Source organism: Artibeus jamaicensis, unplaced genomic scaffold, assembly GCF_021234435.1.
Source record: "Artibeus jamaicensis isolate MK-2021 breed Jamaican fruit bat unplaced genomic scaffold, CSHL_Jam_final contig_233, whole genome shotgun sequence".
Taxonomy (NCBI): Eukaryota; Metazoa; Chordata; class Mammalia; order Chiroptera; family Phyllostomidae; genus Artibeus; species Artibeus jamaicensis.
Window position 1 is genome coordinate 46,996,792 of NW_026521486.1, and position 18,911 is coordinate 47,015,702.

Consider the following 18,911-nt stretch of genomic DNA (forward strand, 5'->3'; position numbering starts at 1 on the left):
GAAGAATTGTTGTTTAATGGAAATACAGTTTCAGATCTACAAGGTGAAAAAATTCTAGAGATCTGTTTCACAACAATGTGAATATACTTAACACTACTGAGCATACACTTAAAGTGGATAAGATAGTAACAACAAAGAGAAAGAGAAAAGGGGAGGCACAGAACTGGAATCAGAAAACTAAGCCAGTGGTTTGGAGTCTTCTAATAAAATGTAATATTGTTTAGAGGTGAAGGACATTGCTAAATAATTCAAGGCCAAACTCCCCCAGCGTATTAAATTCTTCGTAAAAGGGCTTATAACTTTTTATTTTTTACTGAAATTCATGTACTGTGGCACTGGGTCAGTGGGACCAAGACTCAGGACTCCAGCTCTCAATCCAGGTTGAGCTGTTAGCCTGGCTGTGTGATTTAGGTGGCCACTGACCCCACTTGGCCCGAGGGTGGTCTCTGTCACCCTTCCCACTGTTACAGCCAGTTTCTGAAAGATAGCACTCCAGTCCCAGAGCTGTGCCCATCCCACAGGGCACTTTTCGTGTTAACATTTTATTCAGTGGTAGCCCTTTAAGGTACATTTTTATATTACTAAGTTAGTAATATAATTTTGTAATTATATTTTATTTTATTAAAGCATGGGTGTCCGTATACTACTTCCTACAATAAATTGAGCATCTATGAAATGCCTTGCACTCTGCTTAGCACTTTGCATAGTCGATGTCCACAACTGGAATTGGGCCAGAGTATTAAGCAACTTTTCCAATCACACAGCTCATGGGTTACAGACTTGGGACTCTCAACTCTTTCTGCCTGCAAGCAGGCCATGCTCTGAACCCAAAGCTAAACTGTAGCAGAATGCAGAACTTGCATAAAACATAAGCATTCTAACAAAGTTTGTAGAAAAGTTTAAGAAATCTAACAGAACGGAGTCTTTTATAAATTTGCTTCTCAAATTCTATCCATCTTGGCAAAAGCAAAAATATGGCTCCTTTCCACCCATAACCTCCCAAATCCCAACGCTCTAGTCTTGCTGCTCAACAGCACACGACTTTGCATGTACTGACTTAGAGAATGTAGTCCAGGTACGAAATCGAACTCATGAGAAGGTCTGATCCCCAGTCTCCAAATCCTGAAAGTCAGGGACGTGCTTGTGCTCCCATAGAGGCAAATCCTTCGTGTGCGCTGAGTGCTGACTGCCAATGCTTCGGAGAGAAACGACCAAAAATATGTAAACTGTTTCAAGTCGGACAAGCAAATAAAACACGCATTGTTTTGTGAGTTGCCCAATTTGGTTCTTTTTCTTAAGGTAGTCAGGCACAGAACACAGACACACACCAGCTGGCTGAGCTAAGTTTATTTATAAGTAAGTATTTAGTGGCCTGATTCTGGCCCACTTGATGCACTCTGTTCCAAGAAGATAAGGAAAATAAGTGTTCCTTGAAATAGAAAATATGGTCAAAATGATAATGGCTTTTAAAGATAAGTTTAAATTGATCTGTGGCTGGAACTATTAAAGGGTTATTAATATTAAAGGAACATTATTTTTGCCCTTATGTTTAGAGTATTTTTCACTGTCTAATTAAAATATCTGGCTTTTATGGGTTTGGTTTTAAATAAATTATGGCTTTAAATAAATTATAAATTTGTAATGGCATACTAACATACATTAATAGAAACCAAAAGGCAAAACTCCAGTCCTGACTAAGTGTGACTGTTGCCCACTCTGGACTTGCACCCACATGGCTGAAACGGACCAGAGAACACCTAACCCCCGTGCCGAGCACCCTCAGCTCAACTAAGGGCTCCCAGCTTAAGTGGATCTCCCTGCTACTCAGTGATTACAGTCTCTCCCATCTCCTAGTCACCTGTGTCATATTTTCTTGTTCCTCAGAGCTCTACCACCACATTCCCCAGATTCACTCTCCGCTGGTGACCTTGACCTATTTCACTGACAAAACACAGTCAGGACCACCACACCCACCCATACACCAGCATTATGCTCCTGTACTTGGTCTCTCCATCCTTTTTCTGCTCGACCTGTCCTAGCACCTATTCAAGGTGAACCCCTCTACTTGGGGACCAGATCCAAATCCTTTCGCCAACTCAAGCACATTGTTTCAGCAATTTCCCCCCATTCCTCCTGCATTATCTTTTTTTTCCTTATTTCTTGAATCATTCCCATAAACATACAAACATGCTATTATTGTTCCCATCATAAAAGAAAATAAAACTCTCCTAACCCCACTTCCCCCTCCACCTAACTTCTCATTCTCTGCTTCTCTTTATAGTGAAACTCATGGAGGGTGTACTGTCTCCAATTCTCTCTTAACCACTCTAATCAGCCTTTGTCCCCACCACTGTATCAAGGTCACCAAAGTCCCACAGGATGTATTATAGCCAATGGTCAAACATCCTCCTTGGCTTATGAACTATCTTGGACAAGCCCTCCTGGGTGCCCTCCCTTGAAACACTTTCTGCTCTTGGCTTCCAGAACTTCACACTCTGGTAGTTTCTTCCTGCTTCACTGACCCTCATTCTCAGTCTCCTTTACAGGCCCCTCCCACCTCCCTGACGCCTACACCTGGAGTGCCCCAGGGCTCGGTCCTGGGACCTTCTTTCTACTCTAGCTTCACCTTCCCCATTGGCCATAGCATCCAAACCAAATTAGTATATCCGGCCTCACCCCTCACCTCTGGGCTTATCCATCTGAATCCCCTCTCAACATTTCGATTTCAGTGTGTCCAAGGCATCTTAACATGTAATAGGCCCAAAACCTGATATTTGACCTCAACTCCCCAAACCTGTTTATCCCAAATTTTCTCCATCTAAGTGGATGCAACATCATCCTTCCTGTTGCTCAGGCCCAAAACCTTGGAGCTAGCCTCGTCCCCTCTCCTTTTCTCACACCCCACCTCCTCTCCCCAGGCAAATCCTATCACCTCTGCCTTCAGATTCTATCCAGAATCAGACCACTTTTCATTCCTCAGCTAAAATATCACTCTTACGAAGGAAGAAATAAAATATTTCAGAGAGATTTAGAATATCCATACAGAGTATTTCTGGTAGGGCAGACAAGAAGCCGATGGCAGCATTTCTTCTAGAAGGAAATGGGAGTTAGGGAACAAGAGAGAGAGGGAGGCTTACTTCTCACTCACCCCCCTTGTACCTTTTGAAGTTATGTGCCATGTGCATTAAATGCCTTCTAAAAATAAGCAAAATCATATAAGAATGTCGATGATGGCCTTGCGCTCTGTCAGGCCTCCCGCTGAGAGGCCAGCGAAGATGACACACTCCAGCTGCAGTCCAAGGGCTCTGGGTCCCTGCACAGCTCCATCAAGGTGACAGTCACTCAAGCTTTCTCAGAGCCTCAGGTGATGATTAGAGCTCGCCTTAGTTGTGAGATAGCACATTCTACATATAAGACATTCTATATACATACATTTTCATTACCCTCTATGAAAAAGTGAAGTTTGGTGGTAAGAAAGAAAGCCAGCACACTGGGCTATGGGACATGAAATGGGGCCAGAACAGCAAAAGGAGCTGTCTCCGCGTGGCATAACGAGTGCTAGGAACCAAGAAAATCTGTTTCTTGCTCTTAAAGAACTTTAAATTTGACAAGTATAATCAAGATTATCATTTGCGTTATTACAGCTAGGCTGTTCTCAGTCTTGTGATGATTATGCAAATTTCAGTCCTCCCCCCTAGATTGCTCTTTTATCCTCGCAGTGTGCAGACCGGCTGAAATCTAAGGAGATGGAAACATTTGCAACCCACGGATATGCTAGAATCAAATAATGACAAATTTTCAAAGTTATGTAACAGGCTGATCTAAATTTTAAAATACTAAAGTTATCGATTGGGTTCTAGATGAAACCCTGCCTTGAAACGCAATAATCATTGAAAAATGTAAAATGACTGGATTTAATGGCTATAGATGAGAGGATAGAAACACTGTGTGATGTGTGGAATTAATTTTTAAGCCACACATTGCGCGTAGTCAATGAAGTAAAATAAAATGACATTTTCTGGGAAAAGACAACCATGTTTTTCTTTATAGGCCAGTTTCCTTAAATAGCATAGTATTTAAAACAAAAAACAAAAAAACTAAGCACATAGGGCATGCATGCATACGCATTTCAAGATTGTTTTGGAATCTGTGACTTTTGTTAGTTATTTTATACCATTTAATGCAATGGAGAACTGTTGTATCCTACAGTGTTTAAAACACCTATGGAAGGTTCACTGTTTGGGAAAAAGGGTTTTAAAGCTTTATTTCCCCTTTTTTTTTTTCTTTTCTTCTGATTCATTTCCTCCTCTTTCATCTTGGAATTTGTAGGGGAGGTGATATTCCTCCTCCTCCAAATCATATCCTTCCAAAGAAAAGAAAAGAAAACAAAGTTCCCAGCTTATCTATATCTAATCAATCAATCAGAATACCACTTCCTGTCCCCCTGCCCCCTTCCAGTTGCCTCGTGGTTTCAGATGGACTGGGAGGAGGAATCAGAAGATTGTCCTGGCCTGCCGCTTCCTGCCTTTACCTGGGCCCCAGTTCTCTGAAGCGGCAGAGTGAGCTCTCGGTCCACCCACAGGGCGCTGGGAGAAGCGCTGCACAGAAGTCCAGGATTATTGCTACTAAAAACTAGAAAAGAGAGCACTCTTATCTTTTCCCCATTTCTCTTTTCTCACTTCCCTTCTCTCCCCTCGCCACCTTCCCCTCCTCCCCCACTCTAAGGATTTTTTACCCATGAACACACCACAGGAGCCAGGGTACTGAGAGCAGAGGGTCTGAACTGGGAAAACAAAGGAAGAATCCTAGCAGCCACACCCCGATCACTGAGAAATGTGAAATGAAGCAATCTCAGAGCTCAATTCCAGGAAGATGCTATATTTTGGACTTACTAAGCACTTGGTGTTTTCATACTTGCCCCAGTCTTAAAGCTTCGGTCATTAGTCTTCCGCTTCCTAATGCAAGAAAATAATTGCTGACTCGTGTCATTTGCCCCAGATGCCACCGGAAATGGCATCGTCTCCCCTGACGCTGCTCACACATGTGAATGTGCCAGCAGCACCCAGAAGTGAGTGTATCTGCCTTGGAGCCCAGGCTCTGGGCTCTCTCCTCGACCTGGTACTCGGACCCACAGCCGAGAAGGGACTCTCTAGGAAAGAGGTGTAGCATCAACGGAGAGGTACATTTTTAGATCACCAGTTACTTTAACGAGTAAGTTCTTTTCAGTTTTCCCATTTTATTTTAAGCATTAATTTTGCATTTCTGAGCAGGCTTTCTTGGCATTCTCACTTCTTGGGTACTTTCTGTGGGAAGGAATCTCCATCCTAGTCTACTCCAAGCTGCCCCACTGACCTGAACAGCCCTAAAGAGACAGCTGTTATTTCACAACGAAAGGGACTGATAAACTACTGAGCCTCTAAACGTGTACAGTGAGAGGAAATGGCAGGTTGTGAACAAGAAGGGATGTGAAGCATCTGTTAATATACGCATCTTGTATGTTGTGGTTGACCACAAAGGCTTGGCATCATTTTAACTCCCAGCTCTGCTTTTTATAAAATGGGTGACCTCGGGCAGATGACTCAATCTGCCAAACTTCATTTTTGACTGCGTAAAATGGAAAGAAAAAAGCACCGATTTCACAGGGTTCTTATGAGGAATAAATAGGTATGCAGGTAAAATGTGTAACATAAGCAGTGGGTACCAACTAATGTCATAAATAACAAGTTAAATTAGTGTTACTAAATAATAAGTTAAATACTTCTTTACTGGAAAGCTGCCTTCATTACTAGATCCCATCCCCCCCAAATGCTGAAGTGGCTCAGAAAAGCAATACTTGATATTTGTAAAGTTTGCAGAGCATTTCCTTTGATTTCCACAGTTCACCCCAAGGCAGGCAGTGCTGAGCGGTGGACTTAGTTTTGTTCCTGAGGGATTAGGGCGAGGCCGTGCAGCACGTGGCAGGAGAGGAGCTGGGTGGGCCACACTGAGGGCGGAAGCGGGGAAACAGGACTTGGGGAGAGCCTGGTGTCCTCGCATGTTATTTCCCCAGCATGGACTCTGGTTCTGGTTCTGTCAGCTGCCTCACTTCCTGGACCTTGTCCCACTTCCTGTGCCCAGTCCTAGGGCTTGCAGACTGGGGGATGTCCTCAGTCCCGCTGCCAACACACACAGCATTGGGAACCCAGGTCTTCCAGACCCTTCTAAGAAATAGTACAGGTAGGGACTGGCTCTTAGAAACCGCATCATTAATAGTAACATCCACAATAAAATAATATCCATTTTATAAGCACTTTTTAAAAAAAAGTATATTTTATTGAATATGCAGTTACAGTTGTCCTGATGTTCCCCCCTTTGCTTCCCCTCCACCCAGTACCCCCCACCCCCTCAGGCCATCATTCAGGTCTATGGGTCCTGTCCCACACCCTGGGTCATGGCCACGGGTCATAGTACAGGTTCTTTGGCTACTCCACTTTGTATGCTGTACTCTGCATCCCCATGGCTATTCTGTAACTACCTGTTTGTACTTCTTAATCCCCTCACCTCTTCATCCACTCCCGCACACCCCCTCCTATCTAAAAATCACCAGAACACTCCGTATCCATGATTCTGTCTCTATTCTTCTTGTTTGTACAAGCTCTTTTGTGTAATCTCTGTAGAGGACCATACAGATCATCTCCCATTTAAAGGATGAAAACAGAGATACAGCAAGCTCTGGAGGTAGCAGAAGCCCCAGCCTGCTGACTCAGCCCAATGTTCACTGGTTAAATGGGCTTTTGTGCCCATCCATGGAGACAGAATTTCAGAATCCAATCTGTTCATCGGCTGGAAGCAACTTAGTCATTATTAGCTCCCCATCACCCTCCTTTTCAACCCTGGGAACCTTTTATTTAACCACTGATTAGAATCTAGAGTAGCCAGCATCGGTATAAAAATGTAGTTTTCCATTGACACATTAGTAGAAATTAGCTATCAGAGTGATAAAAACTACCCCAAATTGACTTCATACCTGCTCCGTTTTCTCATGGAAAAATGGTAAAGCTGTGCACAAGACATTGCTTTGCTTTGTTTCGTTTTTCAATAGATAATAAAAAGGCAAAATACATACAGATATCTTTTTCTATATAAGACTATTTTTTTCCTCAAAGTTTCAACACATTTATAGCTGAGGTTAAAAGCTCAGGCTCTGGAGCCAAATTTCCTCCTAAAAAAAAAACAAAAAACAAAATCTTAAGCTTACCTAATCAATCAAGAAGATTCACAGCCAGTAAAAGACCAGTTCTGCATTTTACTAGCTGAGCAACTTTGGGCTATTTACATAACCTCTCCTAGCCTCAGTTTACTCATCCATATCAGGAAGATAATAATAGTTCCTACCTCCTTAGTTTGTGAGAATAAACTAGACCTGGCACAGAGTAAAATGCTCCATGAAAGCTAACTATGATACGTAAAATACTGGGCCGTCAGGGCGACAAGGACGAGCGAAACCTACTCCGGCCATCCAAGACCAGGAGAGACTAGGGCAGAAAGCAAATGGGCATTTCACCGCAGTGCAAAGTGGAACCACGTGCTTAATAGAGGCATCCGTCAGAGGACCAAGAGATTTTTCTGTCTGGGGGGATAGGGAAGGCTCACAGACGGAACTGCATTTTAAACTGTAATTGGAAAAGCCGGTGTTCGTGCTGCCCGTCACCTACCAGACACAGGCAGCAGAGACAGGGATTGAGAACTGATGGGCGCTTTGTTCTGATGGCCGGTGATCTGAGAAGACAGAAGGTTTCCACCCTAACAGACTGTCTTAAATTCCATTTAAGAATGGCCCTTTTGATAAGGAGAACAAAGTGTAGGTAAGGGGTTTGGAATTCAGGGAAAAGTTAATTGGATTAAAAAAGAAACAGGGCAGCATTCTTGCCCCAGGCGGGGGTCATCTGCCCCTGGAGCACAACGGCTCAGAGCCCATCCCAATTGCCTGCAGCCCTCCGGAGGCTCAAAGGTGGGACTGCTTGTGGTCTCCTGGAGCCAGGGTGGGTCATACCTTTGATTCCTGGAACAATAACTTTTACATGCATGGATTACTAAGCTTATTAGCTATTAAACTAAAATTTTCCAACTTTAGAGTCCCCCCTCTGAACTAGGTCTTAAAGAACGAGCAGAATTTCAGTAGAGGGAAGGGGCTAGGGAACCTTAATGCTGAGTTACAGAGCAAACATGAAGAGGTAAGAAGCTCTCTGAGTGCACACCAGCTGTCTTCACCCTGTAGCTTTGGGGAGCTACACAGAAGGAAGGATCGTAGCCTAGGTTAAAAAACAAAGTTTATAGCTGCAAACTGTTAGAATTATGCTAGCATTTCAAATGAAAGTGAAGATACGAAATTTGAAAACACAGATAAAAAATATTATTTTAGAAAGAATCTCAAATTAAGACCCTTTCTGAAGGATTGAAAGTAATTTATAGAAGGAAGAAATGAACCATAAAAACCTAAAAACGGAGGTGGAATTGTTCGCCAAACTCAGCTTCCCCAAATCACACCATCTTCCTCCCTAAAGTATATTTTTAAGAGTTATGTCTTACTTTTTATTGCCAAGAAATGGTTGAACTGTTGTACATCCAGGCCGTCATTCAGTATCATTTTGATGTCTCTGGAGTAGTGGAAACAGCCACAGTCACGAAAAATAAAAATGACTTGATTCCAGCAGTTCAGAAGCAGAATTTATTTCCACCTACTTATCGCCAGTGTGTTTCAAGCATAAATTATATAGCATCCTCTTCTAAAACTCACAGCAAGAAAGCGCTGCCTTCCTCCCCACGGAGGATCAATAGTTACCTGTAGGACAAGCGTTCAAAGGTCACAAGAGAATTATCTGAGGAATTCAGCCACAGTTTGCTGGGAGGGCAAATGGGCATCCAGAGAATTTAGAAGCGATAAGAGGCCTGTACAGACTGGATTAGTCCTTGCGGTTCCCCTCCCCGCTGCCTTGGACCTTCATTGGACTTAATCTGAATCTGTCTGGAACTCAGGAGACAGGTTTGGACTAGCTAGATTTATTGAGCGCTCGAAAATGGGGCAGGCCTCATGCTGATTTAACCCGCACTTCTTGAGAAATCCCTAGTGTAGTTCCTAATTTTTTGATGAGGAACCCGAAGTGCGGAGGGATTTCTTAACCTGGCCCGGGTCTCCGCGGCTGGTGAATAGAGAAGCAGGATATAAACCCAGGGGGCTGACCCCAGGGCCCACCCTCTCAGCCACTGCGCTTTATTGCCTCAATTCAGAGTCATCTGCATACAAATGGTAATTGATAAGGGGACCATATAATTTATTTGCATCCAAACCGGGATTTGGGGGGGTGGGGAGGGGAGGGGAGCTATGACTTACGCTGGAAAAACAAGGGTAAACCAGAAGCGTTTGAGGCAAACGGGGATTTGGGACCAGCGTATTGACTGATGCTGGGAGAGTGGGTGAGTTTACCGAGGGGAGGAATGTGGAAGAAAAGAAGAAAGGAGTCGATTAGTGGGCCTTGAGAAAGACCAACATTTGGGGAATTGCCAGAGCAAGAGAAACGCACAAAAGACAGGGAAGGCCAGGGCGGAGAGGTGAGCGTCAGCCTCGCCAGTGGTTTTTCAGAGGGGAGCAATCTGCGGGCGTCCAGCCCCCAGCGCCGGGAATGCAGCGGATTCCACCGGGACCTGGAAATGGCCATTGAAAGGAGCAACAAGGAAGTCACTGGTGATTTACTGACAAACATTTCTTCGGTTTGATGGCTCTGGAAGCCAAATACAAGTATTAAAAAAAAAGAAAGAGTAAGTAGGAGGTGAGGACGCAGACACAGCCAGTGCAAACAACTCTTTTTAAGAAGTGGCCTTGAAGGGAAGGCAAAAGATAGGACTGTCCTGGAGGTGGAGTCCAAGAAGTTTCCTTTTTTTTCTCGAAGAAAGAAACTACAATGTACTTAATGCTTACGCAAGGAGCCAGCCTGAGGAGACTGCAGAAAAGGTGGAATGCATAATTACCCCCTCGCCGCAGGGACCTCCTGGAGCAGCGCCTGAGCCGCTGGAGGACGAGCTACCTGAGCTGCTGGCTGAGGACTACCCTCCAGCCGAGGACTGCCTTCACGTCTGAGGAGGTGCCGCTCTGCCTCTGTGCGGGGGAGGAGAGGGGTCTGTGGCCTCGAAGGTAGGTGTGAGGGAGGGGACCCCAGGTCTCTCTGGAGTCCCAGGGGGGAGCGGTTGCAGTGGCGGGGGTTTGAAGGTGCCTAATGCATGGCAGGCCCTGTACTAAGCCCCTGGTAGAGTTTTGACGTGATCCCTTTTAATCTTCACTGTTACTCAGTGAGGTCGGTGATGAAACCTCTGTTTGATGCCAGCGAAAACTGGCTCCGAATGTTGGGCAGCTAACCCAAGAGCACACAGCTGTTCAGGGCCAGAGTTCAAGTTTGACTTCAGAGTTTCCTGGAAGGGAAAGCCTGGTCCCTGCCTTCCAGTATCTTTCATTCTTGTCAGAGAGGACGAGGAAGGAGGTTAACAAATGTACGTTCATTAATGGCTTGAGACCATAATGTGGAAGTTTGTCGCAGCCACTCCTGTTGTCTGTGTGAACTGATTTTTTATGTTAAGAAATCCTTGCGTTAAAAAGGTTTTTTTGTTTTTTTAAGTGGAGCTACTCAAGTTAAAGACTCCATAGTTATCTTTTGCTTTTATAGATGTTACTTGCATATGAGGTATTGCGAACCCAACTTTATTTATAAAGATGTCTCCTGAATTACTATAGTCCACTGGAAATTTTTAAAAATTTTTTATTTATTGATTTTAGAGAGAGAGAGGAAGGAAAAAAAGAGTGAGAAAACCATCAATTTGTTGTTCCACTCACTTATGCATTCATTGGTTGATGCTTGTATGTGCCCCGGCAGGAAATAGAACCCACAGCCTCGGGGTGTTGGGACCAGTCTCTAACCAACCGAAATTTTTATATTAGACTGTTATTGTGGGGAAATATACTGCCTTAAGGATGTTTAAACTTGGGAATTCTTAGACTCTCAAAGTGTGTGAAATTCCTCTGTTGGTTTTTTAATTGAAAATGAGTCACAAATTTAAGATTGCGGCCTGCTAGTGGTGGGACAGATACAGATTGAATAGATCCTTAGAAAAAACTCCTGCCTCCACAAGAAAAATGTGAAGATCACTATTGCAGTTTCAGTGTTCCATTTGTGACTCGGGCATGGGAGAGTTTGGATTACGTTTAGAACGAACTGAACCGCCAAGTTAGAAATGTGGGCCCTAGGGTAGGGTGGGGTCAGGGGATTAAGGGCTGGGGTAGAGGAACCGTGATGGTTGCTGAGGTGCGAGTCAGATTTGCACAGCGACAGCTGTCACCACCCCAGGTAGACACAGGTGTTCTCTAAATTTTTACTGAAAAACGTAATGGGCTACAGAACTGAGGCCTATTTTAGAGGTGAGATTATTGAGGGTAGGGGTTTGGAATCTGTCTTTGCAATGGCTTTTTGGGAATGATTTTTTTGTTGCATTATTTAACATAGTGTCTCACAGTACTTTTATGTATTTTTAAAAGTTTGTTCTTAAAACCGCTTTTTAAAGTAGTAGGCCTGAATTCCCCCCCATTTTCAAGCTCTGCCGAGGAGTGACTGTTCACTGACTTGTCCCAGATCAACCCCCAACCCACAGGCTACTCATTAATTAACCTTCCTCAAAAAGGAGTTAAGAGTCGCTTCCTTTTTAAAATTTTTTCTTTCTTAAAACTGTACGTGACATGCGATTTAATTTTTGAGAAGTTTAAATTCCACTTGGAAAACTAAGCAATGCCAACATATACCTAAGTTGTTAAGTTCATGAAAAATAACTATTTTCTTATTTGTACCATCTATTTCACAGAACTTAAGGGGATCTTGGACAGTTCAAAACATGATTTGACCACCAAAAATGAAGTTTGAAGGAGACGAGGCATTTATAGTCCTAATATAATTAACATTCCATTAAGATGGTTAGTCTTATGCAAGAAACTTTTTAAACCAGTTACAAGGACTTCCTACAACTGATCAATTGGAACAACAGCCTAATTGTTAGTGATTACCTCTGTGATTTAAGACCTCTCTCTCTCTGGAGCTACTGCCCTATTAAATGTGTCTCTCCCTGTAACTAAACATCAATGAGGAAAGGAAAAAATTAGCCTAATTACTACAACACATTGATTTTTATGGAAAACAAATGCTATGTGTTTGTTTGGGGATAGTTATAAAGCAGTACTCAATGATTTATAAGTCATGGCTTATGAAACTATTAAAAAATTAATTATCCCCAAACAGTAATCTAAGCAAGATGCTTGAAAGTAATTTATTATAGTAGCAGCCATTATTAATGCATATTTCTGCCAGAGCTTTATCCAAAAGTCAAAAACGCGGTACTACCTATGATCACGACTTGAGGGATCATCATGAGACTCGGTCAGCACTGGTTTTCACTGGATGTTGGAATCCCGGGCTGCGGCCGTCTTCCCACATACCTCCTCTCCCCTGACCTTTCCCAAGGGCTTTGGCGCTTCTTGTACATACATCGGTTCCAGCTGCCAGCTCCTTTGATGTTTCGCATGTCCTTTTCCATACCCCTCTTTTTTTAAAAAAATATTTTATTTATTCATTTTTAGAGTTAAGGGATGAGAAGGAGAAAAGAGGGAAGGAAGTGTGGTTACCTCTCATGTGCCCAGTACTGGGGACCTGGCCCACAACACAGGAACGTGTCCTGGCTGGGAATTGAACTGGGAACCCTTTGGCTTGCAGGGCAGTGCTCAATCCACTGAGCCACATCAGCCGGGGCTCTGTACCCCTCTTCTTGAGAGAAGAGACTGCATTTTTATACCTACTCCCTCCACTTCGCACAGTGTCTGGTTCTTGGTGATCCGTACTGAGTGGAGGAAAGAACGAATGAGGCACTCTATCTGTAAAATAGCTACCAAAACAAATAAGTAAGTTGAGCAAATTTGAAGCAAGGAAAGAAGTGTGGCCTAAAAAAGCCACTGGCTTGTTTTCAAATCCCTTTTTTGCTTCAGTTTTTTAATTGAAAAGAGTTTTGAAAATATGTAGAAGTAACTGACAGTTGTTTTTTTTTTAAGATGAGAGAAGATTTAGCTCTTCAAATTATTCGTTACTCACACCCCCACGCCCAAAATCCCCCCTCCTTTTTTTAGGTTGGTTTTGTTTTTAATGTTTGACATCTGAGCTTAAAGGACTCTTTCCCACAATAGTCCTGAGGGTGTCTGATTTGTTAATCCTGTTACAATTGTGGCGTTCTCCATCAGGAACTTCATGGACTTCCTAACTGGAGTGCTTCTTGGTTATTCCCCCGTCTTTTCCACAGTCCTACCTACATGTTCCACTGCAGAAGAACACAGTACATTCTTAAATGGCTGTTTGATTTTTAAAGTTTTGCATGTCTCTCGCTTGAGATTATGGAATGGGATGAAAAGAGTATACTCTTATTTACACGCAGCCCCACTTCCACCCTTACTAACCCCCCCCCACCCCCACACACACCCGAGTACACATGGACCACCCCTCCTGAGCAGGCAGAGTAGTGGTTGCCTGCCTGAACATGGAGGCAGACACCAGAACACCCTCATCCTATCTCATCCCCCTGACCTGAGCCACGCTTTAGGGTTGAGACTAGCCTGCAGGGGGTTCTGGTCTGAAGGAGGTTTCCACAGAGACAGATTCGAGAGTTGGGGGTTTCAAGCTTTAGCTCCATCAGTCAATATTCTTCCCTAGAAAAGGTGAAAAATAAGGATTGGCCTATATATAGGATAACATTTGTAAAGCACCTACCATCCAGTAGCCGTTCAATACACATTAATTTTGTTTTATTCAAAATCTTTCACTTCCATCATTTCATTTGATCTTCGCAGAACCCTGCTAGGCAGGCAGCAGAAATATCTTAGTCTCCTTTTCACAGATAGTTAACCTGGTGTTCCAAAACTTGCTCAGTGATCATAGTAGCTCTCATCCATGCTTACTGCTTGTCAGGCATTGTTCTGAACATTATGGTTAATCCTCACATCAAATTTATGAAGTGAGCACTGTAAGTCCCATTCTACAGATGAAGAACGTAAGTCAGAGAAAGGCTAAATAACTTGCCGGAGGACTAAGAGCCGGCACGTGGAACAGTTGGGATTGAAACCTGCCGAGTGGCTTCAAGAACAGTGATCTCACCAGTAGTATACTTAAGTGCCTTCCTTCCCCACTGCGTTTGGACTCATCTGTTGAGCCCAAGTCTAAGGCTCTTCATATCCAGAGAAAGAATCCATTAAACCACTTAAGCAAAATAGCCCTGAAGGAGCCCTGGCGGGTGTGCTCAGTAGATGGGGCATCATCCTGCCCATCGAAAGGTCTCTGGTTTGATTCCCAGTCAGGGCACAGGCCTGGGTTACAGGCCTGTTCCCTGGTTGGGTTTTGCAAGAGGTAACTGATCAGTGTTTCACACAGTGATGTTTCTCTCTTTCCCTTTCTCCCTCACTTCCCCTCTCTCTAAAAACAAATAAATAAATAATCTTCTAAAAAATAGCACAGAGAGACAGCAGTAGGTTATCAGGTCGGCCAACCTCGGGGAGAGAACTCTAACAGCAGCAGTTGGTGTCCAGTAACCCTGCAGGACTAGGCACAGCCTGCGGCCGCAGTGCCACCCCAAAAGGGGCACGGCCGGATGGCGTGGAAGCCCTGGGAACTGGGAAGAGGGCTTCCCCAGCACTTTGCACTCGGAGACTTGGGTCTAGGGTGTAGAAATACTGTTCCCAAAGACACCTGTTTCGTGGTACTCAGCACTCTCCACTTTGTGTTACAGTTATCAATGAATATTTCTAATCTGCTCGTGAAGGGAAGGACCAATTCTGACTCATTTTATATCCTTGATGTGGTCCATTTAGTAGGAGTTAGTGTGAGTTGGATAAATAAATGATTGTAAACAGATGGGATTTGGAGTTTTCGTTAATGAAGTTTTATTTCATTGCACCACAGCAAGTTAAATGCTACAATGTTTTGTGTGTTTGTTTTTTAAGGTTTGTGTCCTGACTGGGAATCAAACCCAAGATTTTTAGGTTTACAGGACGACACCCAACCAACTGGGCCACACCAGTCCGAGTGCTGCTATTTTTTTTTAATGGAGGTTCTTTGGGGGGAAATTAAGGCGATATTTTCTGTTGTCTTGAGGCAGCTCATTTTCTATCCATTTTTGTGGTTTTACTTTTGTATTTGTGCCCATTTAAAACCACAAATAGTATAGCTTTTAAAAACTGAATGTGTCATTTAATAATAGTTCTCCACACACACCTATTAAACTGTTTATTAATGCATACAAGCCTGCAGGCGCCAAGCCACAGTGGATTTTAATGGTTTCTTGTAAGTACATGCAGTGGACGCCATCTTCCTCCTCATCTGAGATTTGTTCGTAGTATTGAAATGTGTTTCTACCTTTTATTCATCAGTACCTATGATTGTAAATGGCACCTTGAAATAAACTTCATCCGAAGTTTTGAAGATGAGTTTCACAACTCAGCATGTTATTCAATATGCTGGGGAGGAAGAACTTTTCCTCTGCCTCTTACGTTAGATTTCTGGAGCCCTGGGATTAAACTAACAAGAGACAGGTTAGCCAGAGAAAAGGCACACAATTTTTATTAATATTTAAGTGCACTAGAGTTCATAGAAAAGAAATGAAACTCAGAGAAACATTCAGGAGTTTATATACCATTTTAACAAAGGAAAAAGGGGGTGGGCTTAAGGGGATGAGAAACTGGGGAAGTGACTAGCAACTACATGGGGAAGCTGATGGGAAATCTGGGCTATTTTGGTAAGGTCTCTACAGGAAAACTCGTCTTGGTGTTAACCTCTCCCTGCCTTCTTCCTTGACTCCTCTTTGGTTGGGGGAAGGACCTTCCCTCCAAGGGGGATCTATACACTGCTTTTAGGCAGATGAGGGTAGTGCAGAGAACTCTCCCTGCATCTGTTGATTCTTAGTTGCCTTCAGCTTGGAATCATCCTTATGCCAAAGGGCATACTTGGGGGTAACATGTTCTGATTTTCAAATGGAAAGCAAAGAGTATTATAGCAGAAACACACATCAGCTATTTCCAATGTTATTTCTCTCTTTTTAAAAGATTTTCTTTATTTTTAGAGAGGAAAAGAGAAACAGGAGGGAGAGAAACATTAATGTGTGGTTGCCTCTTGCACGCCCCGCACTGGGGACCTGGCCTGCAACCCAGGCATGTGCCCTGACTGGGAATTAATCGATCCAGCAACCCTTTGGTTCACAGGCCGGCAGTCAATCTACTGAGCCACACCAGCCAGGCCCAAGGTTATTTTGTATAAGACCTATCGGTACAGATACTCTTACTTTATGTTGCTTTCCATTTGAATTCTTCTTAAGTTATTAAGTAATATGAGATCATATAAAATATTTACAAAAAATGGGAAAAGTGATTCATCCATTCTCCTACTATTAAAAACTCTGCTTCTGCATGTTTTCTTTCACTGTTATCTATTTCATGTAGTTTCAGTGATACGGGGCACACATATGGTCTGTGACTTCCTCCTCTTAGCATACACAGACATTTCCACGGTTTTGCTTACTCACACTCAATGGTAAGCAGCTGCAAAGTTAACCTAACCATTTTCCATTTGTCAGACATCTGGGCGGCCTTCCCAGTGGCCCTTTGCACTGCTGGCGGGGGAGGGCAGGCCGGGTTGGCCCCTGCTGACAAGGTGGAACCTGGGCCTCTAAGAGCAGCCACAGGCAGTTCAGAGGTCAAGTCCCAGCCCAAGTTAAGGCCAGGCCAAGCGGGGCTTCTAACTCCAGGCCCCCTTCTTGCTCTTTCTCCTCACTCTCAGCCTCATCATGGTGGACTTCTGCCCTGAGGGTTTCCCAGGCCAAAACTTCATCCCTGGTCCTGAGTCTTAACCACACAGAGGGCCTGCCTGCACAGGCTGCTCGTTCCTCCCAGCTGCTCTTTTCTTCTGTCCTAGCTATCTGCAGACCCACCCACGTGCAGAGGAAGGAGCTAGGCACTTGACCTAGGCATCATGGCCCACCTGCTGTCCTGCGAAGTGCAGCAGCTGCTCCACAACAAGTTTGTCGTCATCCTGGGAGACTCTGTCCAGAGGTCTGTGTACAAGGACCTGGTGCTCCTGCTGCAGAAAGATTGCCTGCTCACCTGCAGGCAGCTCAAGGTCAAGGGGGAGCTGACCTTCGAACAGGACAAGCTGGTGAATGGAGGCCAGAAGGCTACCATGCACAACGGCACCAACTACCGTGAAGTCCGGGAGTTCTGCACCAACCACCATCTGGTGCGCTTCTACTTCCTCACCCGTGTGTACAACGTCTATGTCCAAGACATCTTGAAAGAGCTGCAGTCCTATGAGCATACCCCGGACGTGGTCATCATTAACTCCTGTCTCTGGGACATCTCCAGGTATGGGAAGGATTCCTTTAGCAGCTACCGGAAGAACCTAGAGAACCTGTTCAGGCACCTGGACGAGGTGCTGCCAGAGTCATGCCTCCTGGTGTGGAACACAGCCATGCCCGTGGGTGAGAAGATCACTGGGGGCTTCCTCCCGAGGAAGCAGTCGTCCTTGTCCTTGGATCTGAAAAAAAAGGTGATTGAAGCCAACTTCTACAGCTTCATCGAGGCACAGAAGCACAATTTTGATGTGTTGGATTTGCACTTCCACTTTCGCCATGCAGAATTGTACCGCCAGGGCGATGGGGTACATTGGGACCAGCGGGCGCACCGACACCTCTCCCAGCTACTGTTGGCCCACATGGCTGATGCCTGGGGTGTGGATCTGCCCTGCCGCCAACCTGTGAGCCAGTTGATCAGGAGTGGACCTGGACAGGGCGTTGAGAGACAACAGTCCCAGACCAGCAGGAAACAACAGGCCTTATTACCATCTCCATCATTTTCTCCCAGGCAGCGCCCCCTGCTCCCTTTCCCAGCTCCCCACCTACCCCTGCCCCGACCCCTGCCCCCACAGCCTCTTCCCATTACCTGTCACCCAGCAGTAAGCCCCCACCTCTTGCCGCATCCCCAAGACCAGCCTTTCCAGTCCGGTCAGTTCTTTAACCATCTCCATTCAGATGTCCCCTCATCTACCCAGAGAGGATTTGATTTCAAAGCTGAATTTATGTTTGATCCCCAGCCTCCGAGGGTCCCTAGACCCACACCCTATTATCAGCAGCCGGCCCCTGTGGTTCACCGGGGTTTTCCCAGGAATGTACCTCCTGGCCCCTACACACCCTGGAGACAGCCGCCCAGGTCCTACAGGAGGCAGGCCAGAGCCCACCCGGAGCCAAGGCCTCATTAGGCAGACTCGGGCCTTTTTTCTCTTCACAGACATGGACTTGACAGATCATCTGACTCTGCCTGATGGACTGATCTTGTTAACATAAGTTCATGATCCACACTTGGATTTCCTTTGGTTCTTTGCTGTTACCAGTAATGTCCGGGAAGAGCGGTCTGACCCCACCTTGTAGGCTCTGGGGCTGAGCAGTTTTTACTCCTGCCTCTCACTCCCTGTTCTCTTTGCCTTTTTGTAAACAGAAAATGGAAATTAAAAAGTTGTTTTACAAAAGTAGCTGTGGGTTGTGTGTGTAGCTACGTTTAATGGTGCTTCCCCCTTCCATTAACCAGTTAGCTTTGCAAGAGCAAGGGCAAATAAGTAGTCATGACATCTGCTTGATAAACTACTCGAAGGGAATTTGTCTAAAATAATTCTGAAGGTATCCATTGAAATGGATTGGATAAATTTTTTCAAAATTAACTTTTTGTGGTCATGTTTTCCAGAGATTCCTAAATAAACCATTGTATTTTAGAACTGGGGAACTAAAGACATCAGATTGAACTACCATTTACAAACAGAGAAACA

General features: G+C 44.4%; 1 protein-coding gene across 11 annotated transcripts in view; it reads left to right on the forward strand.

The window, feature by feature from the left end:
* Positions 1–18,620, forward strand: part of PCED1B (PC-esterase domain containing 1B) — a 125,719-nt gene extending 107,099 nt beyond the window's left edge. For 6 of the 11 annotated variants that reach the window (XM_053661517.1, XM_053661515.1, XM_053661518.1 and 3 more), the window contains one exon: positions 17,013–18,620. In XM_053661517.1, coding sequence (XP_053517492.1) covers positions 17,070–18,350 — 1,281 coding nt within the window. In that variant the 5' untranslated portion in view covers positions 17,013–17,069 and the 3' untranslated portion in view covers positions 18,351–18,620. Of the gene's footprint in view, positions 1–4,998; positions 5,212–10,018; positions 10,169–10,212; positions 11,990–17,012 lie in introns of those variants that run through there. The other 5 variants (XM_053661519.1, XM_053661520.1, XM_053661516.1 and 2 more) reach the window with 5 other exon arrangements.
* The last annotated feature ends 291 nt before the right edge of the window (positions 18,621–18,911 follow it).